Source organism: Sander lucioperca, chromosome 8, assembly GCF_008315115.2.
Source record: "Sander lucioperca isolate FBNREF2018 chromosome 8, SLUC_FBN_1.2, whole genome shotgun sequence".
In the NCBI taxonomy this organism is placed as follows: domain Eukaryota; kingdom Metazoa; phylum Chordata; class Actinopteri; order Perciformes; family Percidae; genus Sander; species Sander lucioperca.
In genome coordinates this window covers 39,226,855-39,246,283 of record NC_050180.1, presented here as the reverse complement: position 1 = coordinate 39,246,283, position 19,429 = coordinate 39,226,855, and the positions used below count along the sequence as shown (strand labels likewise).

Genomic DNA, 19,429 nt, shown 5'->3' with positions numbered 1-19,429 from the left:
CTTTTCTTTTTGTTTCCCAACTTTATACTTTACATGGACATTCTGTTCTTAATACAGGGGAGATACAGGTGCAGTGTTTAAAAACAAAACAACAAAAAACACCCCATTCTGTGTTTTTAAGGGACAGTTCTATGGCGTTATATATGTGTCACATTCCTGAGCGAGTAATTGTATGTTTTGAGCACAGAGAGCTATATTTTGCAAGCGCATTACATTGCATTTTGAACAGAAATTAACACTCGCAAAAAATAATTCAGTTTGAGTAAACAAAATCCTATTTCGTGCACAATAAATGTATTTGCATGTCTTTCTCTGCTCGCAGGTAGACGCTGCTGCGCTCCGGTCATGTCTCCCTCGCTCTCAACCTCTTCTCTCTACACGCTCAACTCTAGACACGCTCGCTCAGATTTTCACAGCGTTACAAGTGTGCCACAAAACCAACCAATCGCAGAATCAAAAGGTCAATTCTGATTGGCTGTTCGTCTCCAATTAGTCTCCAATTAACGCTGTGAAAATCTGAGCGAGCGTGTCTAGAGTTGAGCGCGTAGAGAGAAGAGGTTGAGAGCGAGGGAGACATGACCGGAGCACAGCAGCGTCTACCTGTGAGCAGAGAAAGACATGCAAATACATTTATTGTGCACGAAATAGGTTTTTGTTTACTCAAACTGAATTATTTTTTGCGAGTGTACATTTCTGTCCAAAATGCAATGTAATGCGCTTGCAAAATATAGTTCTCTGTGCTCAAAACATACAATTACTCGCTCAGGAATGTGACACATATATAACGCCATACAGTTCACCCTAAAATCCAAAATATACATTTTTCATCTTACCTGTAGTGCTATTTATCAATCTAGATTTTGTTGTTGTGAGTTGCCCAGTGTTGGAGATGTCTGGCACGCAGAACAGGAAGCATACTCATGCTCGACACAGAGCAAGATGTAAACAGGAGATTAGTTTATAGCTAACCGATACGTCTAGCTCCCCTGAGCTGAGCTGTCACAAACACAAGCCTCTCATCCGTGATTTCTAGAAAGAGACATTTTCAGTTCAGTTCAGTTTTTCAAATGTATTTCTTGGCGCTTTGAGCACCACAAGCCGAGTGCCATCTAGTTCCATTATATTGGAAGGATGGCAGACATCTCTATGGCGATATCTCCAACACTGGACAACTCACAACAAAGCAATCTAGATTGAAAAATAAAACTAGTACGAGGAAAAAATATGTATTTTTGATTTTGGGGTGATCTGTCCCTTTAAATCTCTAGTGAAACTAACTGGTCAGTGTATCATTTCAGCTACAGGTTAGATTTATTTAGCTTCTAGAAAAAAAAAAACATTAACTGGTACTTTAAAAGGTCAAAGGACCTTTTTTGTATACTGTCTTTGCATTGGATTGTGATGTTTTCAACTTTCATCCAGCAAAATACATCAAAATACCAAGAAATATGAGAATGACAATTTCAGACGATTCATTCCTCCATTTGGGTTATCATGCTTATCTACGTAGGCAATCGAAGGCCTGCTAGTGTGCCTATATGTTCAACGCAAAACTTTAAAAAACAGCTTGTGAAACCTTTTGCTGATTATTTCACTAACAGTATCACAAGTGTGTCACAGTGGGGTTGGGAGATGCAAGAAGGCGCAGATAGCGAGAAAGAGAAGTAGCACAGGAAGTGACTGAGGTCTCGGTTTAAGGCAAAGAAACGTTGATGCTCACCCAGACGCTTCAATTCTCCAAACCAGCTGGCGCAGTGCAGTAGGCACTTTCCTCTGTGTTCCTCTCGGAGATCTGGTTGGTTAAACGAACAGGCTGGAGGGAGGCCTAGGGTCCAGTCTGCTGAGGAGAATTTCTTCCAGGTAGGTCACCCACAGGTGTTTGTACATGTTTCAGATCCAGCTCCATGCGAGGCCCAGAGAGAACAATAAAGTCCCACAAATTCATATGTGTGCATACACTTGGCTCAGCTGTACAGGAAGGTGCATTTAGAGTGCAGTGATGCATTTTGTTTCACTCATTTTAAATCTGTTTTGAAAGTATTTGTGACACTTAGCTACTTTGTCTTTTTGTTATCACACTTGTCAGTTGAGAAAGAGCTCGAGTGTGGTCACTGTGTGTCACTTTGTTTAATGGAAGAGGTGATCTAAAGTTGGTAAAAGCCAAATTCGGAAAGCCCTACCTAAATGCCTTTATATCTTTTTTTTGTATTTGTTTTTTTATCCAATGCTTAGGTTATGACGCAATGCAAAGATGCAACATTAAGTGGTTTTACAGTAAATTCTATTTCATGAAAGTCCTTGCACCAATACGGTGGGAGGGTGGGAGGTGAAGATGATGGAGGAAGTCAGAGTTCAGTTAGTTACACTAAAAAACAGTAAAACATCAATAACGAGCATTTTCTTTATCTGAAATCCCCCTTTCTTTACATGTGTATTATCAAAAACAATCACACAGTCATTTACACATTTGTCAATGTGTGTAATGTGTGGGAGGCAGTAACTGTCACCTTTTTTATTGTGTGCAAACAACTGTTCAAACAAATAAGAGCATGACAAATATGATCACCGAAATGTAAAGATATACATCAATGTTATGGTAACTGTAACAGTCTTTATGTAAAGCGTCCTTGGGTCCACTGAATGGTGCTATAAAAATCTAAGATATTATATATCTAAGATATATTAAAGATAATTATGGAGCGTGAAGAAGATGACTATTTGTTACCCTGTTTTTATCTGTGTTTTTAAAAGGAGCCATGCTCGTTATTTCGTTCGTACTTTACATTTCTGTGTTTTGCTGAATGACGATAAAAGGAATCTTGAATCTTGAATGATGAGGATGTAATGCCATACAAGTACATACTGGTATACCACCGGATAGTACAGGTGTTTGCTGTACATTACAAGTTACACCAAACATCGCTGCAGCTGATTTAAAAGAACAACCACAAAGTCTCTGACATGGCTGATTTTGTCTAATGATAAGCACTCAAGATGATGTAAAGTATTGCTTTCCTGTCCAGTAAACAGTAAATAAAACCTCCTCGAACTGTTATTGCCCACAGAATTTGGCATATTAAGACATTAATGCTGTTTGGCAGGGAAAGACAAATAGCTGAAAAGATTTGGAAAAGGTCTGAGGTCAATTTCAAACACATGTAATTAATCAGCTGTGAAAAAGAGAACATCACAACAGGATGAATAACTCCATACAGAGGAAACTTTATGACAAATCTGACTAAACTGTTGAGAGAGACACAACGAATATTGTCAAAGATGAGTCGTCTTACAGAAGAAGTAAAAACATTTAGCATGGATGAACATTTTCTTCTGGGGTCAAAACAGCCCACTCGACACACTCTACTACCAAACAATCCTGAGTAGATTAAAAAGTAATGTTGTGTCCACTGAAGCTTTTATTTTGTCTCCATGTAGGAAGTCTCACCAGCGCAACAACCAGCGTCCTGAACCACAGGAGGCCAATGAAATGGGGTAAGGTGTTTTTCGATTTTGCACAGGTTTTGCGATAATTCAACATGCTTGTATAATATACAACAGTGTTAATAGTTAAGGGTGTTGTTGGATTCACCACTTACTGGAGTACTGAGCTTTGAAACAACATCACAGAATATTAAAGTGTTGGATTTCCCTTTTTTTCTTCTTAAGTTTCTGCCTACATCCATTTTGCAGCATCCATTTGGAACCATACTACTGTATGTTTAATGCTCAGAGTGACAGGAACACATACGGTGTTTATTAAAGATGATATTTTTTAAGCATTTAAAAGTAGGTTTACATAAATATTTAAGCCTTTGGATTCCTGCACACTTATAATTCTCGACTGAACAATGAATAAAGCTATTAATAACTGCCTAGAATTTAAATTGTGTAGAAACACACTTAAAAAGCATTAAAAAAAAACATCAAAAATTCTGATAATTTTAGTTGATTTCCAGTGGGGTTCTGTGTATTACGAGACCTGTCAATCAATTTAAGAATGACAGCAGGTTCCAATCCTATGTTTTCAATATTTTGGTGGTGGACTAGGCTTCATATAATGCTTTTCATGTATATTTCAATTCAAAAAGTTAATAGAAAAGGAGAAAATGCTTTACCTTCTTTCTCTGAATTAAAAAAATGAAACATTTAAACACATTCTTGCCTCTGTTTTACATAACGTATTTACATACATATTTGTTATCTTTCTCTGAGTATTTTCTTTATTTGCCCTGGACTTCGCTTGTCAGGAAACAATTTCAAGAGAACAAGTGGTTCACTTGAACATGATTCACTGGTTCCTCCTTTTTAGATCACAGGACACGCAGTACAAAACAGATACAGTAAGGCACTTTTGTAAGCTGCAGGGTTTCTTCCAGGAAATTTCATTAATCAAATAATTCAGATTAGAGATGGTTGGAGTTATAGGCTTTGGGCCATGTTTGTAGTTAGGGTCTGCCAAGTCAACTGAAGGAAGTGGTATTTTATATAGGCCTTGGTGGTCCCCTAATACTGTATCTGAAGTCTCTTTTATATAGACCTTAGTGGTCCCCTAATACTGTATCTGAAGTCTCTTTATATAGACCTTAGTGGTCCCCTAATACTGTATCTGAAGTCTCTTTTATATAGACCTTAGTGGTCCCCTAATACTGTATCTGAAGTCTCTTTTATATAGGCCTTAGTGGTCCCCTAATACTGTATCTGAAGTCTCTTTTATATAGACCTTAGTGGTCCCCTAATACTGTATCTGAAGTCTCTTTCCCGAAATTCAGCCTTGATGCAGAATTACAGCCACTAGAGCCAGTCCCACAATGAGCTTTCCTTAGGATGTGCCATTTCTGTGTCTGTAGCTTTAAATGCTATTGAGGAGGAGAGAGGGGGGGCAAGGTGGAGGGTGGGGGTGTGGCCTTGACCAATTGCCACTTTGCTTGTTTGCAAGCCATGATGTCTCTCTCTTTCTCATGGGCCGGCCAAATTCTCTGGGCGGGCAAAGCAGAGAAAGGGGAGGTAGATTCCAGATCGGCCCATCTGAGCTTTCATTTTCTCAAAGGCAGAGCAGGATACCCAGGGCTCAGTTTACACCTATCACCATTTCTAGCCACTGGTGGACCATAGGCAGGCTAGGGGAACTCATATTAATATTAAAAAATATCATAAAGTGACATTTTCATGTCATGGGACCTTTAAATGTATTGTACATAATGGGTTTACAATATAAAGACCATGAAGCTTGTCATAGAATTTCTCCTTCTTGTTCTCTTAAAAAGTGCAGAGTCGCTCAGTGTGATGAATCAAAACCTTTATTACGTTTGCACGGGAGAAGACACCAGTGTTCTTTCCCGTCCCTTCAGAAGATCTGTCCTTATAAACAATCTATAAGGCACCAAAAGGACAATAGCTCCTCTCCTCAGACAGGAGACGTTTGAGCCAGGCATATTACAAACATACTTATTTCTTACTTATACTTATTTCATTACATATTTCCTTCTTCCTTTTAGTTTCAATTTCAGTTCTTCCTAAAATTCACAAGTCATGTTAATGTACCTCACACATCCCTTTGTTGTGTAGAAGAACTGCCCCCCTGGTGTCATATCCTAACCATTTGTCAGGAAAACATGTTCCTTTAAGACTTTTGTCTCTCAGTTGACTTTTAATACATATCTGACAAACCTTACACTTCATCAAACTCAAAATATGAAATAATCTTAAATCTAAAATATTTATTTCTCACAAACTGTTATGGATGCAGGCTCAACATCATAATTCTTGAAAGCCTGATGCCTCTGAAAGAAATCAGATTGCACTGCAAGGAGTGTGTTGAGGATGTAAAATGATGTGAATAAAGTACAAGCTGGTCTTGAAAGTGTCCTCCTCCTCCTTCTCCTCTTCCCCCTCTTCAGGGGAAGTGGAGATGACAGCGGGCCAGGGAGGCTGAGCCGCAGATTGTCTCGCCTGGGCAGCAGGCATCAGTCCAGGGATCCTCCGAGACCCCCCGCTCAGCCGGAGAGACTTCCTGCTCCACCTGACGGACCTGTTCAACAAGGTGTGTGTGTTCTCACTGGCTCTCTGTAGCTTCGATTTCTATTACAAATTATTGATCCCATCTGATACGAGGAAGAGAAGAAATTTACACGAGGTTTGTGTCCAAAGTGTTCAATGCAAACGGACCAAATATAGGAACAGTGGTGGAAAGTTTACTTTTGATACTTTAAGTACATTTTGTTACTAATATGTTTACTAGTAACAATAAGTTTTAGTAGTTTAGCAGTGCCATGCACCTGCAGCAACAACAGCATCATGACTTTCCTCATCTTTCAATATCTGTTCTCTATTTGGGTTTGATAGATGACAGGCCTTCTCCACCAGCCCCTGCTCCAACTCCACCACCAGCTCCGGCTCCTGCTCCAGCTCCGCTGCCCTCACCCGTGGAAATGCCACCTAAACGCCCAGACAAATCCACAAAGCCCAAACTTCCCCCTCGGCCGCTGTCCAAGGTGTTCAGCAGCACTGACCATGGAGCAGCTGTTTTGCAGGTATTGTTTCTTATTAACAACAACTTATTTGGGGGCACAAATATGGAAGAAAGCAACAAGTTCTCTACAGTAATTAAATCCCTGGAATTGGTGTGAGGTTTTCACTGGTGCCTATAACACAGTAAAGGTACTTTATGTAGCTTTTAATCTCAATTTATCATTTTAATCATCAATTCATTTGACTATAGTCTATTTTTCTTCTAAATAAGAACTACAGTACATTAGATTAAAACATAATACCTTCAGTTATGAAGTGGATTTTATTTTATTTAAATAATTTGTCTTACACTAAACTGAAGGTAAAAGCAGTGCTTAATTTGTAAAGTGGGAGGTCCTGGAGCGCAAAGGGTGGGTGGATCCGGCGACTCAAAACGGGGGTTGGAGGTAACGGAACAAAAACAAATGACACTGCCTACGTAGCTTCTCTGACTAAAAAAACCTCAACAATGCTGTGTGTACATCAGGGCAATGTTTATTTTTATTTCAGAACGTGCACTGCATCGGTGCAAAATGTAAAAAAAAAAAAAAAATACACTGCAACAATCGTTTTCACAAGCAGCAATTATCCATCGGACTATTAAATTAACCAAAAAAAAACACCGTGGTCTCCACATTCTTGATCGGCAGAAACGGTTTTTGCTTGTTTGGGATCCGACTGGCAAGCGTATTTGAAAAAGTTAAGCAAACTTTGTTGTCTTTTTGACATTTTTCCCCTGAGTGAAATGAGGCTATAACAGCAACCTCAACCAGCACAAGCGCTTGTGTCACTTGAAGTGCAGCGTCGCGCTGTTGAAGTGCCTCCCCTCCCTCCGTCCCTCTCGCCCCTCTGTCTTACCCTGAAATTTCACCTCAAAACGCATCGAAAATGCAAACACAAGATTTTTGTGGAACTTCAATGGGGAATAAAGACTAACAAAACAGATAACAACACTGAACACTATACAAACAGTAATTTATTTTTTTCATTTAGGCGATTAATTTTTCATAGTGACACAAGATCCAATAAAAAAGGTTCTGGATCCAACGTCGGAGGTGCCGGAACATGTTCCGGCTCAAATTAAGCCCTGGGTAAAAGCATCTTTAAAATAATCTGGTCCTCCTACTGTTGCGTACTGTGTGTGATATTACCCACCAAAGCCAACACCATTAAAGAGACAAAGAAGAATCTAGTAGGGGCATCAATCCCCTCAGCAGTTTCCTAACATTATCATGATAGTGATTACTGATGTAAAAATGCAACATGTCAAGCCCATTCATGAGAAGTATTGTTTTTCCTCCAGGGCTTTGATGCTTTTCGAGCAGATGACACTCTCTGTGATGTCGTCTTGGTTCCCGGGGACAGCACAGACACTTTCCCAGTCCACAGAGTCATTATGGCTTCATGCAGTGACTATTTCAAGGCAATGTTCACAGGTGAGATGTCCTGGTTTTATTGTGTTGAAAGCGGAAGACACTTTGGCTTTTGAGTTCAAGACATGGTGAAATACACACAGTGTCAAGTGCATTAGTATGTGACAAAAACATTACATTTGGATGGACAGAACATTAGAAACACATTTCAGGAATACACCACAGACCACAGTATCAACAAGATTCTACAGCCATGCTAGCTGCTCTGAGAGGCTGTTCTTCTATTAAAGTGCCCATATTATGAAAAAAACACTTTTTCTGGGATTTGGGGTGTTCTGTTGTGTCTCTGGTGCTTCCACACACATACAAACTTTGAAAAAAATCCATCCATGCTGTTTAGAGTGAGATACGGTTTCTGAATGTGTCCTGCCTTCAGTCTCTGGGTGAGCTGTTCAAAATCGGCACGGCTTGTGACCTAACCGCAACCATTAGCTCGTAGTTAGCGTTAGTAGTTGCTAACGCTAATGCTACCTCGTTCTCAATAGCAAAGCACTGCTACAACACACACAAGTTCACCATAATCTACAAAAGAACTACTTACATGTGCGCCCTCATTTAGAAGTCTCCCAGCTAATCCTGCCTTGTAACTGACCGAAGTTGTAGAAACAGCCTTTCTTTTACTGTCTATGGAGCATAGACTGTATGTCTATGCTATGGAGCTAGCTAGCTGACATGATCTACATCTGAGCTACTGCGCATGTGCAAATGCAATCAAAGATAGTACAGAAGAAGAAGAAGAAAAGAGGTCTCACTCTGTAGCTAAAACAGAGACCAGCTGAAAAGAGGATCTGCAGTAGTGAGAGTGAGCACTGCAGTACCACAAAAATATGGTGTTTTTTGAAAATTAAACCATGTAAACCTATTCTGGTACAACCTTAAAATACAATTATGAACCTGAAAATAAGCATAATATGGAGCTAAATGCAAACATGCTCCCGCTAAAATGCTGTTGATGTTTAGCAGGTATAATGTTAACCATTTTACCATCTTGTTTAGTAGGATAGCATGCTAACATTTGCTAATTATCACCACACATAAAGGCCATGTTCTTACATACAGTTAAGGTTAAAAACATCTAAGACTTAGCTTGTCGGGCTATTATTAGCATGCTCACATGCTAACTTTAGCATGTGCTATCCCTACAGCCACTACTAGTTTTGCTAAAATATGCTACTACTACTACTACTACTACTACTACTACTACTACTACTACTCTACCCTGTGACTCATTTGTAATTTGATATTTTCAATGAAGGTAAATAGCCTATAAAATACCAACTTATTTATTGTTTTCAGAGCGCCACTCATACTTTCATTTTTAGCATTCACAAATAGTAAAGTAAAGACACTTTGTATTTCATTTCCTTTCAGTTTGACCTTCACAGAAGGAATCTGCATTTGACAACATAATTAACTACAGTGCTTTAATTATCCTCACCCATATACTGTGTGAGCAGCCAGGCTTTACAGTGTCAGAGATGTCTTTGTGTCTTGCTGAATGTGCACTTTGGCATCCACCCTGCACAAGACAGATCTTCTGAAACGATGGATTCACCTTGTCTTTCTCTCTTTGTTTTGTCCTTGTTCAGGAGGCATGAGAGAGAAGGAGATGAAAGAGATCAAGCTGCATGGGGTTACTAAGTCGGGTTTAAAGAACATTATAGACTTCATTTACACATCCAAAGTCAGCCTCGACATGGGTAATCTCCAGGACACGCTGGAGGCCGCAAACTTCTTGCAGATCATGCCTGTCCTGAGCTTCTGTAATCAGCTTCTGAGCAGTGAGGTGAGGGAATTTATTATAATTAAATTCAGCTTCATCTACATTAGAGGTCGAGCTCATTAAGCTGCCAGATCCCCAGGGGTGCTTCACTGCCCTCTCTCTCTCTCTCAGTGTGTCAATTATACAGTGCAAAATAAAAGACATTTATGAGTGACCTTTGTGATTGTTAATAGTTGCAGCTGCAAAATAGGGAAATTCAATGTAGTGCCAATAATTATTTTTTTACTCACATGAATTTAATGTATTCCCTTTAAATGATGTTCTTCAATGCAGATCACTATTGATAATTGTGTGGAGGTGGAGCACATCGCCACAGAGCTGCTTCTGGAGGACGTTCAGCTGAATATAGGTGAGCGTTCATGAAACTTATCTAAGAGCACAGCAATGAAAGTGCAATCTTTCTTAAATCTGTATTAATATGTAGATAAGTTGGAAGATGTGATTGGAGCTTCTGTATTGGAGTTTTTCAACATTTCAGATTCAGCAATCAATAAAATTGTCCATTATTTATACCCACTTTTCATACATACAGTAAGAAAACTAAAGATCAGATATTGTTTCGGTTAAAAAAATAAAATAAACTGGAGGATCATTATTATCAATGTTGATTCTCTTTGTTGTATCAAACCTAGGTGAGTTTGTGAGCCAGAACCTCTCAGCGTTGGTGGAGTGTAGCCGCTACCTCCAGCTCTCTGAAACCAGCATGGCCAACGCTCTGTCCAACAACTCCCTGAAGGGTTTTTCTGAGATGGAGCTCTACCACATCGCCAAAGGATGGCTTGAACACAACTCCCCCAGTCGCCGCTCCTCTGTCTATGCCTTGATGCGCCATATTCGCTTCCCACTGATGAGCCCTAGCGAGCTGATTCAGATCTCCCAGGAAGAAGAAGAGGGAGGAGACTCCATGATGCGCTCTGAGACGGCCTCTGTGAACCTCCTGCTGGAGGCCAGCAACTACCAGATGATGCCTTTCATGCAGCCAGCTCTGCAGACTGAACGCACACAAATACGCTCAAACGACACCCACATCCTGGCTCTGGGCGGTGTGATGCGACAGCAGCTGGTGGTGAGCCGGGAGCTGAGGCTGTATGATGAAAAGACGGGCTATTGGAGGGCCCTGAAGCCCATGGAGGTGCCGCGTTACCAGCATGGAGTGGCTCTTCTAGGCGGCTTCCTCTTTATTGTTGGAGGTCAGAACACCTACAGTTCACACCACACACTCTCAAAAATACACCAAATAGAGGAAGCAAATGTCAATCATGGTCCATTCAAATAATAGATAGTAAATAATAGTTCTCCATGCTTGAAAATCCTAGCGTACAGAAACATACTGTGACCAAGCCCTTGCTGGCGAATAGGAACTGTGGACCAAGACTTTTAATTTTTTTTATTTAGGGACCGTTCGGTATTTATGGAATGGACCACCGGAGGAAAATAGGGGAGGGTCATGTCTTTTTATTTTTTGCTGAGGGGAGGGTCATCCAACATTTTTTAGTCTGGGCGGGGGGGTCACCCAACTTTTTTATTCATGAAAAGAGCAAAATCTTGCCGTGCCAACCTTGCAGTAAAGGTTTCCTAAATGCCATGTATATACATGTGATGTAAGCTTACTAATTGATTGCGGGTTTTGTGTAGATTTGGACTTTTATACGTTTATTCCACTTTGTTTAAACGGCGAAGTGGAGAGGCCTCGTATGTGACGCTCGTATCGGCCTTGCTGGATACACCGTGCATTTACCTTTTTGTGGATCTACTGATCTCTGTGGATTACTTTTTTTCGTGTCATTGGATTACGGCAAAATGTGGATCTTTTTTCTCAACGTGTCTTAACGTTTTATGGTGTGACTGCGCTTGGTTTCTGCGTTTGGAGAGGCATCTCAACAGACTGTAGGTCCAACACTGATTGTTCACTGTTAGGTTACATTTTAGTTGAATTTAAGCGTCTGTCTATTGAGTTCGAAAACAGCCGTGCCACGATTGGATTTCATAAGGGTGAATTGTTAAATTGTTACAATGTAACTTAAAAACTTTAAAAATAAACATATGTGTTTTGGAATATAATGTTCAGCTTCGGCAGCTTTACCTATGTACTAAAATATACAATGACGATAGTGACAAGTCCATAGCAACCAGTGTTGAATTGGTTATATCCCAGCGTCCTTTGCTGAATGGTCTCAATGTTTTATTGTTTTATTTCATATGAATACTAGTTTACTAAAGGAGTAACTTAGTATTTGAAGTAATGCAGGAAGTGTGCATTTAGTTTCCATGCTTATTGTGTTTCCACAACAATATTAGTGAGTAAATCTACTGAAATGGCCACCTCACCATAACAGAGGAGTGGGATGTGTAAGATGAGAATGCAGAGGTTAACTCATGTACGTCATGGCTGTAAAAATCAAATGGAGTGTCATGCCTCTTTTTTTTAAATTGTTTTGGAGGGTCATAGGAAAATTATTACAGACGAGGGGAGTGTCACGTCTTTTTAGGTTAGAGGCCACAAAATTCCTTCGGTGGCCCCTTAATTAAATAACAAACAGTCCCTTATAAGTTAAAGCCTTTTAAAGTCGTCATGATTCAAAGTATGACCAAATTACATTAAGAATTATAAATGAATGCTTTTATAAAAATGTATCCCCCATCCACTCTGATTAACTCAAATTCTTGTTGACTTCACAGGCCAGAGCACTTATGACACCAAGGGTAAGACGGCCATTGACAGCGCCTACCGCTACGACCCGCGCTTCGACAAGTGGCTGCAGATTGCTTCACTCAACGAGAAGAGGACTTTCTTCCACCTGAGCGCTCTGAAGGGGAAACTGTTTGCAGTCGGAGGAAGGAATGCCTCAGGAGAGATTGGTAATTATTGTTCTACTGCAGTCAGTACTGGTTTCAGTACTGACATTTATTTGAAGTTGTGTTTCTGGCCATGAATGTGAATGATGAATGTACAGTGTTCACTCTTTTTTAGCTCTGTTTTTGGTCTCCACAAACTCCTGAGGAAAATACCTGACCTTTAAGCTGCTAAACTATGTTCACTAGCTAGTCTCTAACTCTAAGTCTGCCTGCTGTTTGGGGCGTAGCAGGTAGTGTACAGTGGGTTTTTAAAGCTTTTTGGCTGAAAACAGCAGACTGCTGCAGTTGAAAATTACACTATGAGAGCGGTAAGAGTGAAACAAAACAGTACAGTTGTTGGCCCCGACAGCTAAACAATGAAATGAAACTTAATGTAAAGCTCCGTAAAGCTGAGGGGAGCTGCAGATTCAAGTGATTCAGAAGGCTGATCACTACGAGCGACCCCTCTCACATTGTTTAGTTGTATAAAAACATAGATTATAGCCCTTTAAAACTAGCATATCAACAACATGTTTTAAGAAAAGTAATAAAACCAAAACGTATACTTATGATGGTGCTGCTATGACTGCACTCATTACTACTAGAGCTTTTTATACTGGACAAACATCTCTCTGTCACTTTGATCAGACACGGTGGAGTGCTACAACCTGAAGAAAAATGAGTGGACATTTGTGAACAATATGGTGGAGCCTCACTATGGACACGCTGGCACAGTTCATGGGGACCTCATGTACATCTCAGGTAAGTTAACACTGTTCAACACACACGCAGGGTTTATCTTAAAGCTATAGTGCGTAGTTTCTGTCGCCCCCATGAGGAATTCTAAGTAACGACAACAACACTGCCGGTGCATCCACATGATACAAACCTTCCGTGATCGGGCACCCTCCCCCCACCCCTCCTCCACGCAGTTGCTAGTAGCCAAGGAGGACATAGAGGATTAAAAAAACATGATGTACTCTTCAGGAGAGGTAATTATATTTACTTGAGACACTAGTTTCTGAACATAGTCATACTGAGAAATACAGAGAGAGTTGTGTGGAGCTGATAGTCTTAATTAGCTTTTTAGCAACTCATTTGGCAATGGCTTGAATGTAACGGATGTTCATTAATATCAAAAAGTTACGCACTAAAGCTTTAATGTCATAAAGTGTTTTATTTATGAAGTAGATTTATAAATCCCTGGTAGTGCAATAAGAGCAAATGTTTTGGATGCACCTTTGCATCAGTTTGCATCACTTGCGTTTTTCCATTGACTATGTATATAATAGTCAATTATGAAATATAACAATTTGTTTCATGTTGTCTGAAAACACTTTTGTTGAGCTAACTTCTGTTTTCATAGCACAGTGATAAGTAAAGTACCAAGGAGCTAAAAGAGCAAATCAAATTCACAATTTCTAAAATAAACTAAAGTTTCAGTGGTTCAAAGTAAACATAATGTTTTCAAACAGCACACGAGCACAGAGCAAATCTTGCTTATTTAATAAGACAGACCCAAAACTACTTTGGAATGTGTTAAAAGGCACAATGGATGATGAACAATTGTGTGAAGTCCTCATACCTAAATAAGAAGTCAGTGTCTCCCTAACCTACCCCTACGACTGTTTCAGAAATGACTCTCATGACCATTTTCTGTTCTGCTATCTCTAAGGTTAAGGTCTGGTTTTAGTTTAGCAAGAACTACGTGGTTAGGAAAACATCACGGCCATGGTTGGAGTTATAGAAAGGTTGCCTTTGTGGTAAAAAGAAACCAACATTGACTATTCATAGGAGGTCGCAACTTTGACATCCAGGCATGACACGACATGCTTAGCACACCCGCATACAGCTAAACTTACTTCCTCAATACGGTTTCTCATAGCTGCATGCAACTTGACAGTCATCTTTGGATAACACCTAAAAAAAGTGTTTCAACAAATTACCTGGTGAGGACATCAATCAGGTCCTTCAAGGTAGCCTACCAATAAACATTCACATATCATCCAGTGTCAGGTGTACAAAGGAACTCCTCAGGTAGAATACAGTTTGATGTACAATATTTTTGCAGCGAGCTTTATGCTACGTTTACACGTGGTCGGCTATAATCATAAACGGACATTTCAACCTCTACGTTTTCAAAAATAACATTGTGCACAGCTGTCAGTTTTCAGAATCAGAATCAGAAATACTTTAATAATCCCAAAAGGAAATTATTTTTGTTACCACTCCAGGTATACAAACAACATATACAAACAACATATATTATCCAGACTTTTAACATATATAATAAAAACAAATATACAGTAATAATAAATAAAATATGAAATGTACAGTGTTAATGTTAATGTGCAAATAGTGCAATAAAAAGAGAAAATTATTGTCTATGTTGAGATGATTATAGTGCAATAAAAAAGAGAAGTGAATTGTTTATGTTTGAGATGAGATGATTACAGAGAGGGGGTGTGTGACTCTCTGAGGGAGGTGTTGTAGAGTTTAATGACCACAGGCAGGAACGACTTCCTGTGGTGCTCTGTGGTGCATCTGGGTGAGAGGAGTCTTCTGCTGAAGGTGCTCCTCTGCTGGGCCAGTGTGTCGTAGAGAGGGTGTGAGACATTATCCAAGATGGACTGAAGCCTGGACAGCATCCTCCTCTCAGCCACGGTCGTCAGTGTGTCCAACTCCTCCCCCACGACATCACCAGCCCTCCTGATCGGTTTGTTCAGTCTGTTGGTGTCAGCGACCTTCATCACACTGAGAGGGAAGAGTGAGGGAGGAGCCACGTTACGTTACACACTTTCACTGGCAATCACATCATAGCTACGCCCTAAAACACCCCCTGCTTTATCGCCGATTTTAAAATCAACGACACCATAACTTAAAAAATTAACATCATTCTGTGTTGCAGAAGACTTAAAACTAGCGATTGAGACCATAAACTCATTATGAAAATGTTTACTGAGGTAATAAATCAAGTGAGAAGTGGGTCACTTTCTCATAGACTTCTACAGAAACTGACCTCCTTTTACAACCGCCCTCTGCTGGAATTAAGATAGAATGCAGGTTTAAGGCACTTCCACATTTGCAGCACTTCGCCGAACCGGATGCATTGTCCTTTAATATTTACAGTCAATGCTCTGGCCGGAGGTTTTAGAAAGACTCGTTTTCAGAGGCGAATTCTCCGTTTGTGTGTAAACGAAGGGCACAAACTAAGGGAAATGTCTCAGTTTTTCTAAATAACCATGTACGTGTAAACAGGGCCTTAGTGCTGCCTGTGCATTTGGGTGGATACCTGTCACAGTCTGTCCCTCTGTCCCTCCCCTCCAGCCACATTTCCTGTATTCCGCAGGCCCCTTCATTGTTGCCATTTCCTATTCATCCACCAGATGCCCACGCAGTTTCCCTTCTTTTCCCATCACCTGCCCCACTCATCTACAAACCTGTTCCCACTTTGGTCATCAGCCCTGCAGATATTTGATATTTTTTACTCACTCAAGGCCAGATTGTTGAGGTTGCAACATTGCTTTCTTGCCTCATGCTTTTGTTTTTTGCTTTTGAGCTTCTGTTGCCTGTATCTGTCTGTCTGTAAGCCTAAATATACAGTATATATACCTTCACTTTGGCATTAAATCACTTTACTGATCCTGTCTGTCTGCTTTTCTGCATTTGGGTCCTGCATTTCCTGAGTCGTGACAGATACCTTCTCTGTAAAAAAAAAAAGTCTTTACACTCCCCAAAAGTGTTTAAAATTGTTGATTAAAAACTGAATTAAATTTCACACAAACAGAAGAGGACCTGATGTGAACACTTAAAAGCTTTAAAAAAGAGCTCTAACCCTGCAGGCCAAATGAGAATTGAAACAAAACTATAAACCATATCTCTGGACTTACTTACCTTACTAATATATTAGTAATCAGGCACAGTGTGTGTGCACCGGACAAACACTATCAAACTGTTCAATGGCACTACTAGAGGTAAAAAAAAAAAACTCCACAGCATACCTTTCAAATGAATGATGATGCTTCTTCCTGATGGGAGTGCTATAAAATATCACAAACCCTCTGGAATGAATACTGGACCTTTACACAGGACAGAACGAAGATTTAGGTCCTTGACAGTGGAATCACCCAAAACCATCCTGCAGGGGAACTCACTCAGCCCTGACATCAGTTTGGGAGTCTAACAGTCCAGCAGCTCGTAGGACTACATTTGGAGCTCTGACTGGATCCTTCAGTACAGAATGTTTTATTTCACATCTAAAACTGTCAACAGTCTATGAAATTGTCTATGAGACAAAAAGCGTCCATTTTGACGAGATGAAGTTTGGGTGACAGGTCAATTTAAAACCACTTCCTGTTTAGCAGCAGACTCTCACGAGCTGCTCTCTTTTCTGTTTCTTAGCAACCTTGGACAGGAAACCAGCTTCTCGGGTTGAGAGCTGAAACATAAGTTTCACACGTAGGACTGAGAAGCAGGAAACGCAACAAGACCTGTGGTTGTAGTGGGTTTACAAATGTAAAACCCACGGCTCTCATAAGTTATAATGTGTTGGTGATATTTACCAGAATACACAACTTGCTGTATTTACGTCACAGATTAATTTCATTCCACCAGTTTTTGAGTTTAAACTCAGGGGGTCTCAGTATTAAGTTAAAAAAAAAGATACAAAGTAAAAGGTTTAAAGTTGAAAGACAATTGATTTGAAAGTACATTTTGCCACATCTATACAAAGGTATACACGTAATGTGCTGTGCGACTGTGGACCACTACCAGAGAGAAAGATTCACAATACAAACCAGTGAACATTTAGCTTATCAAAGTGTTCTGTCTATCAGCTCAACATGAGCATTCCTATGAAAGAATAACAGAAATCTTATCTCTTATCTGTTTTATGTTTTTCACTAAAAACAAGAAGCGGTCACCACTTCTTTTATATTTTTTCTGTTTTTTCATTTTTAAAGGGTAACTCGTTTTTTTTCAACCTGGACCCTATTTTCCTATGTTTTTGTGTCTGAGTGACTGATGGGAACAACAATCTTTGACATTGGTCCGGTATTAAGCAAGATCTCTGCAGTCGGCAGCGGCAAAACAAGCTACAATGTATGTTAATAGGGCAATTGTGCAGCTTGTATTTTCCTTCACAAAAGTGCTCGTTTTGCCACTGACAGGCTCAGATTAATATTCTAAGTGTCTGTAATGTGTATTCTAACAACAGAGTAAACACATTGTAATTTCCCATGCGGGATTAATAAAGTATAAATTAATATTTTAATTATTGTTAAAGTTACAATCTCAAAGATCCTCGTTCTGTGCTCTTTGGCGGCACCTATGGCAGTAAGCGGTAGTTGCAGGTGTGTTTTTGGAGTTTTATCCAAGTTTCATCATCCGTAGTCATCGCTCTTTCCTTTGCTCATTCAGCCATAGTAACCGTTTACTCGCAACGCCAGAAGAGACCAGAAAAAAACATTACGCTGCTTTACACATGCAGGTGAGTTAACAAGCAAGTCTGTTGCGTCTGCCTACCCTCACTGGCAAACAAACCACTGCTGGTTGATGGAAAACGCGTCACTAGCTGTGCATCCCTTGTGATTTTTCCAGGAATGTTGCCACAGACACCCAGGTCCTAATACTGCAAATTCAAGAGTTTGAAAATTGATAATTAGCTGCAGCTCTAAAATCAACCACATTTTCCCCCTAGGAAATTGTTATGCTCACTGCCACATAGGCTACTGATAAGTGTAAAAGTCTGTCATATATCGACCATTTTGTTAACATACTGTAACATTTGTTGGATTCTCTTTTGTCACACAGGGGGCATCACCCGTGACACGTTCCAGAAAGAGCTTTGGTGTTACGATCCCGTCGCCGACACGTGGAGTCGTCGAGCCGACATGATGGAGCTCCGCGGCCTGCATTGCATGTGCACCGTAGGAGACAGACTCTACGTCATGGGCGGGAATCACTTCCGAGGCAGCAGCGACTATGACGACGTCCTGGGCTGCGAATGCTACAGCCCGGAGACAGACCAGTGGACGGTGGTGGCGCCGATGTCACGAGGCCAGAGCGATGTCGGCGTGACGGTGTTCAACGGGCAGATCTACGTGGTGGGAGGGTATTCCTGGAACAGCAGATGCATGGTTGACATTGTGCAGCGCTACGATCCAGAGCAGGATGTGTGGGACCGGGTGTTCAATGTGCTGGAGCCTCTGGGGGGGATTCGTGCCTGTACAATGACAGTTCATCTGCCAGAGGGGTCAGTGGATGAAGCTCAGATACAGGATTGCCCGCTGCCAACAGCGAAGAGCTGATCGTGCACCACAGACGTGGGGGGTTTCCAACTCTGTCAGACCAGAATTGGCTAGAAGAGAATTACCTGCATGCTGTGACCAAAAGAAGGCAAAACAGGAAATAGCGTGGGTTGCAAACACGAGCAGGCGTGGCTAGCTACCTAACATTAGCATTCAACAGATAGAAAATGATACACTTCTCTACTTTACTCTTTATCTTGTGCCATTTGCTGTCCTTGCATTTAGTGTCAGCCATGTAGCATCCATCCTGCTTCGTCTGCTTGTGTTCCTTTACTCTGCAGTTTCAGTATGTTAACCCTTTGAGGTCTAAGGGCATTTTAAATATATTCTTATATTCTCCATTTAAGGGCATTTGCATGTAACGTGATCCCATGTGTTTCATGTCAAAATGTTCAGAACAAACTCAGCATTCTGTATATAGTGACGTCCAAAATTGTTCCAGAGCAATGTATAAATAGATAATTTGGCCCTAAAGCAGAAATATTTCTCAAATCTCTTGTGAAAAACATACATACACTCAATTGTTTTGGGTTCACAAAAGTAGTGTAATATCTGAATAAAAT

The 19,429-nt window shown here is 40.4% G+C and overlaps 1 protein-coding gene across 1 annotated transcript; it reads left to right on the top strand.

Annotated features, from left to right (window-relative positions):
• Positions 1-1,601: 1,601 nt before the first annotated feature.
• si:rp71-68n21.9 (kelch-like protein 9) lies at positions 1,602-18,909 on the top strand. The gene is made up of 11 exons (XM_031312307.2): positions 1,602-1,860; positions 3,436-3,492; positions 5,898-6,040; positions 6,343-6,530; positions 7,811-7,943; positions 9,530-9,726; positions 9,997-10,072; positions 10,356-10,913; positions 12,403-12,582; positions 13,207-13,320; positions 18,370-18,909. The coding sequence occupies exons 2-11, from the start codon at positions 3,488-3,490 to the stop codon at positions 18,864-18,866; spliced, it is 2,091 nt and encodes a 696-aa protein (XP_031168167.1). The 5' UTR covers positions 1,602-1,860; positions 3,436-3,487; the 3' UTR covers positions 18,867-18,909.
• Positions 18,910-19,429: the final 520 nt, after the last annotated feature.

Coding starts and splice junctions, on each gene's coding strand:
- si:rp71-68n21.9 (XM_031312307.2), top strand. Junction 6,531..7,810: donor ATGGAGCAGCTGTTTTGCAG/GTATTGTTTCTT, acceptor TTTTTCCTCCAG/GGCTTTGATGCTTTTCGAGC. Junction 10,073..10,355: donor GGACGTTCAGCTGAATATAG/GTGAGCGTTCAT, acceptor TATCAAACCTAG/GTGAGTTTGTGAGCCAGAAC.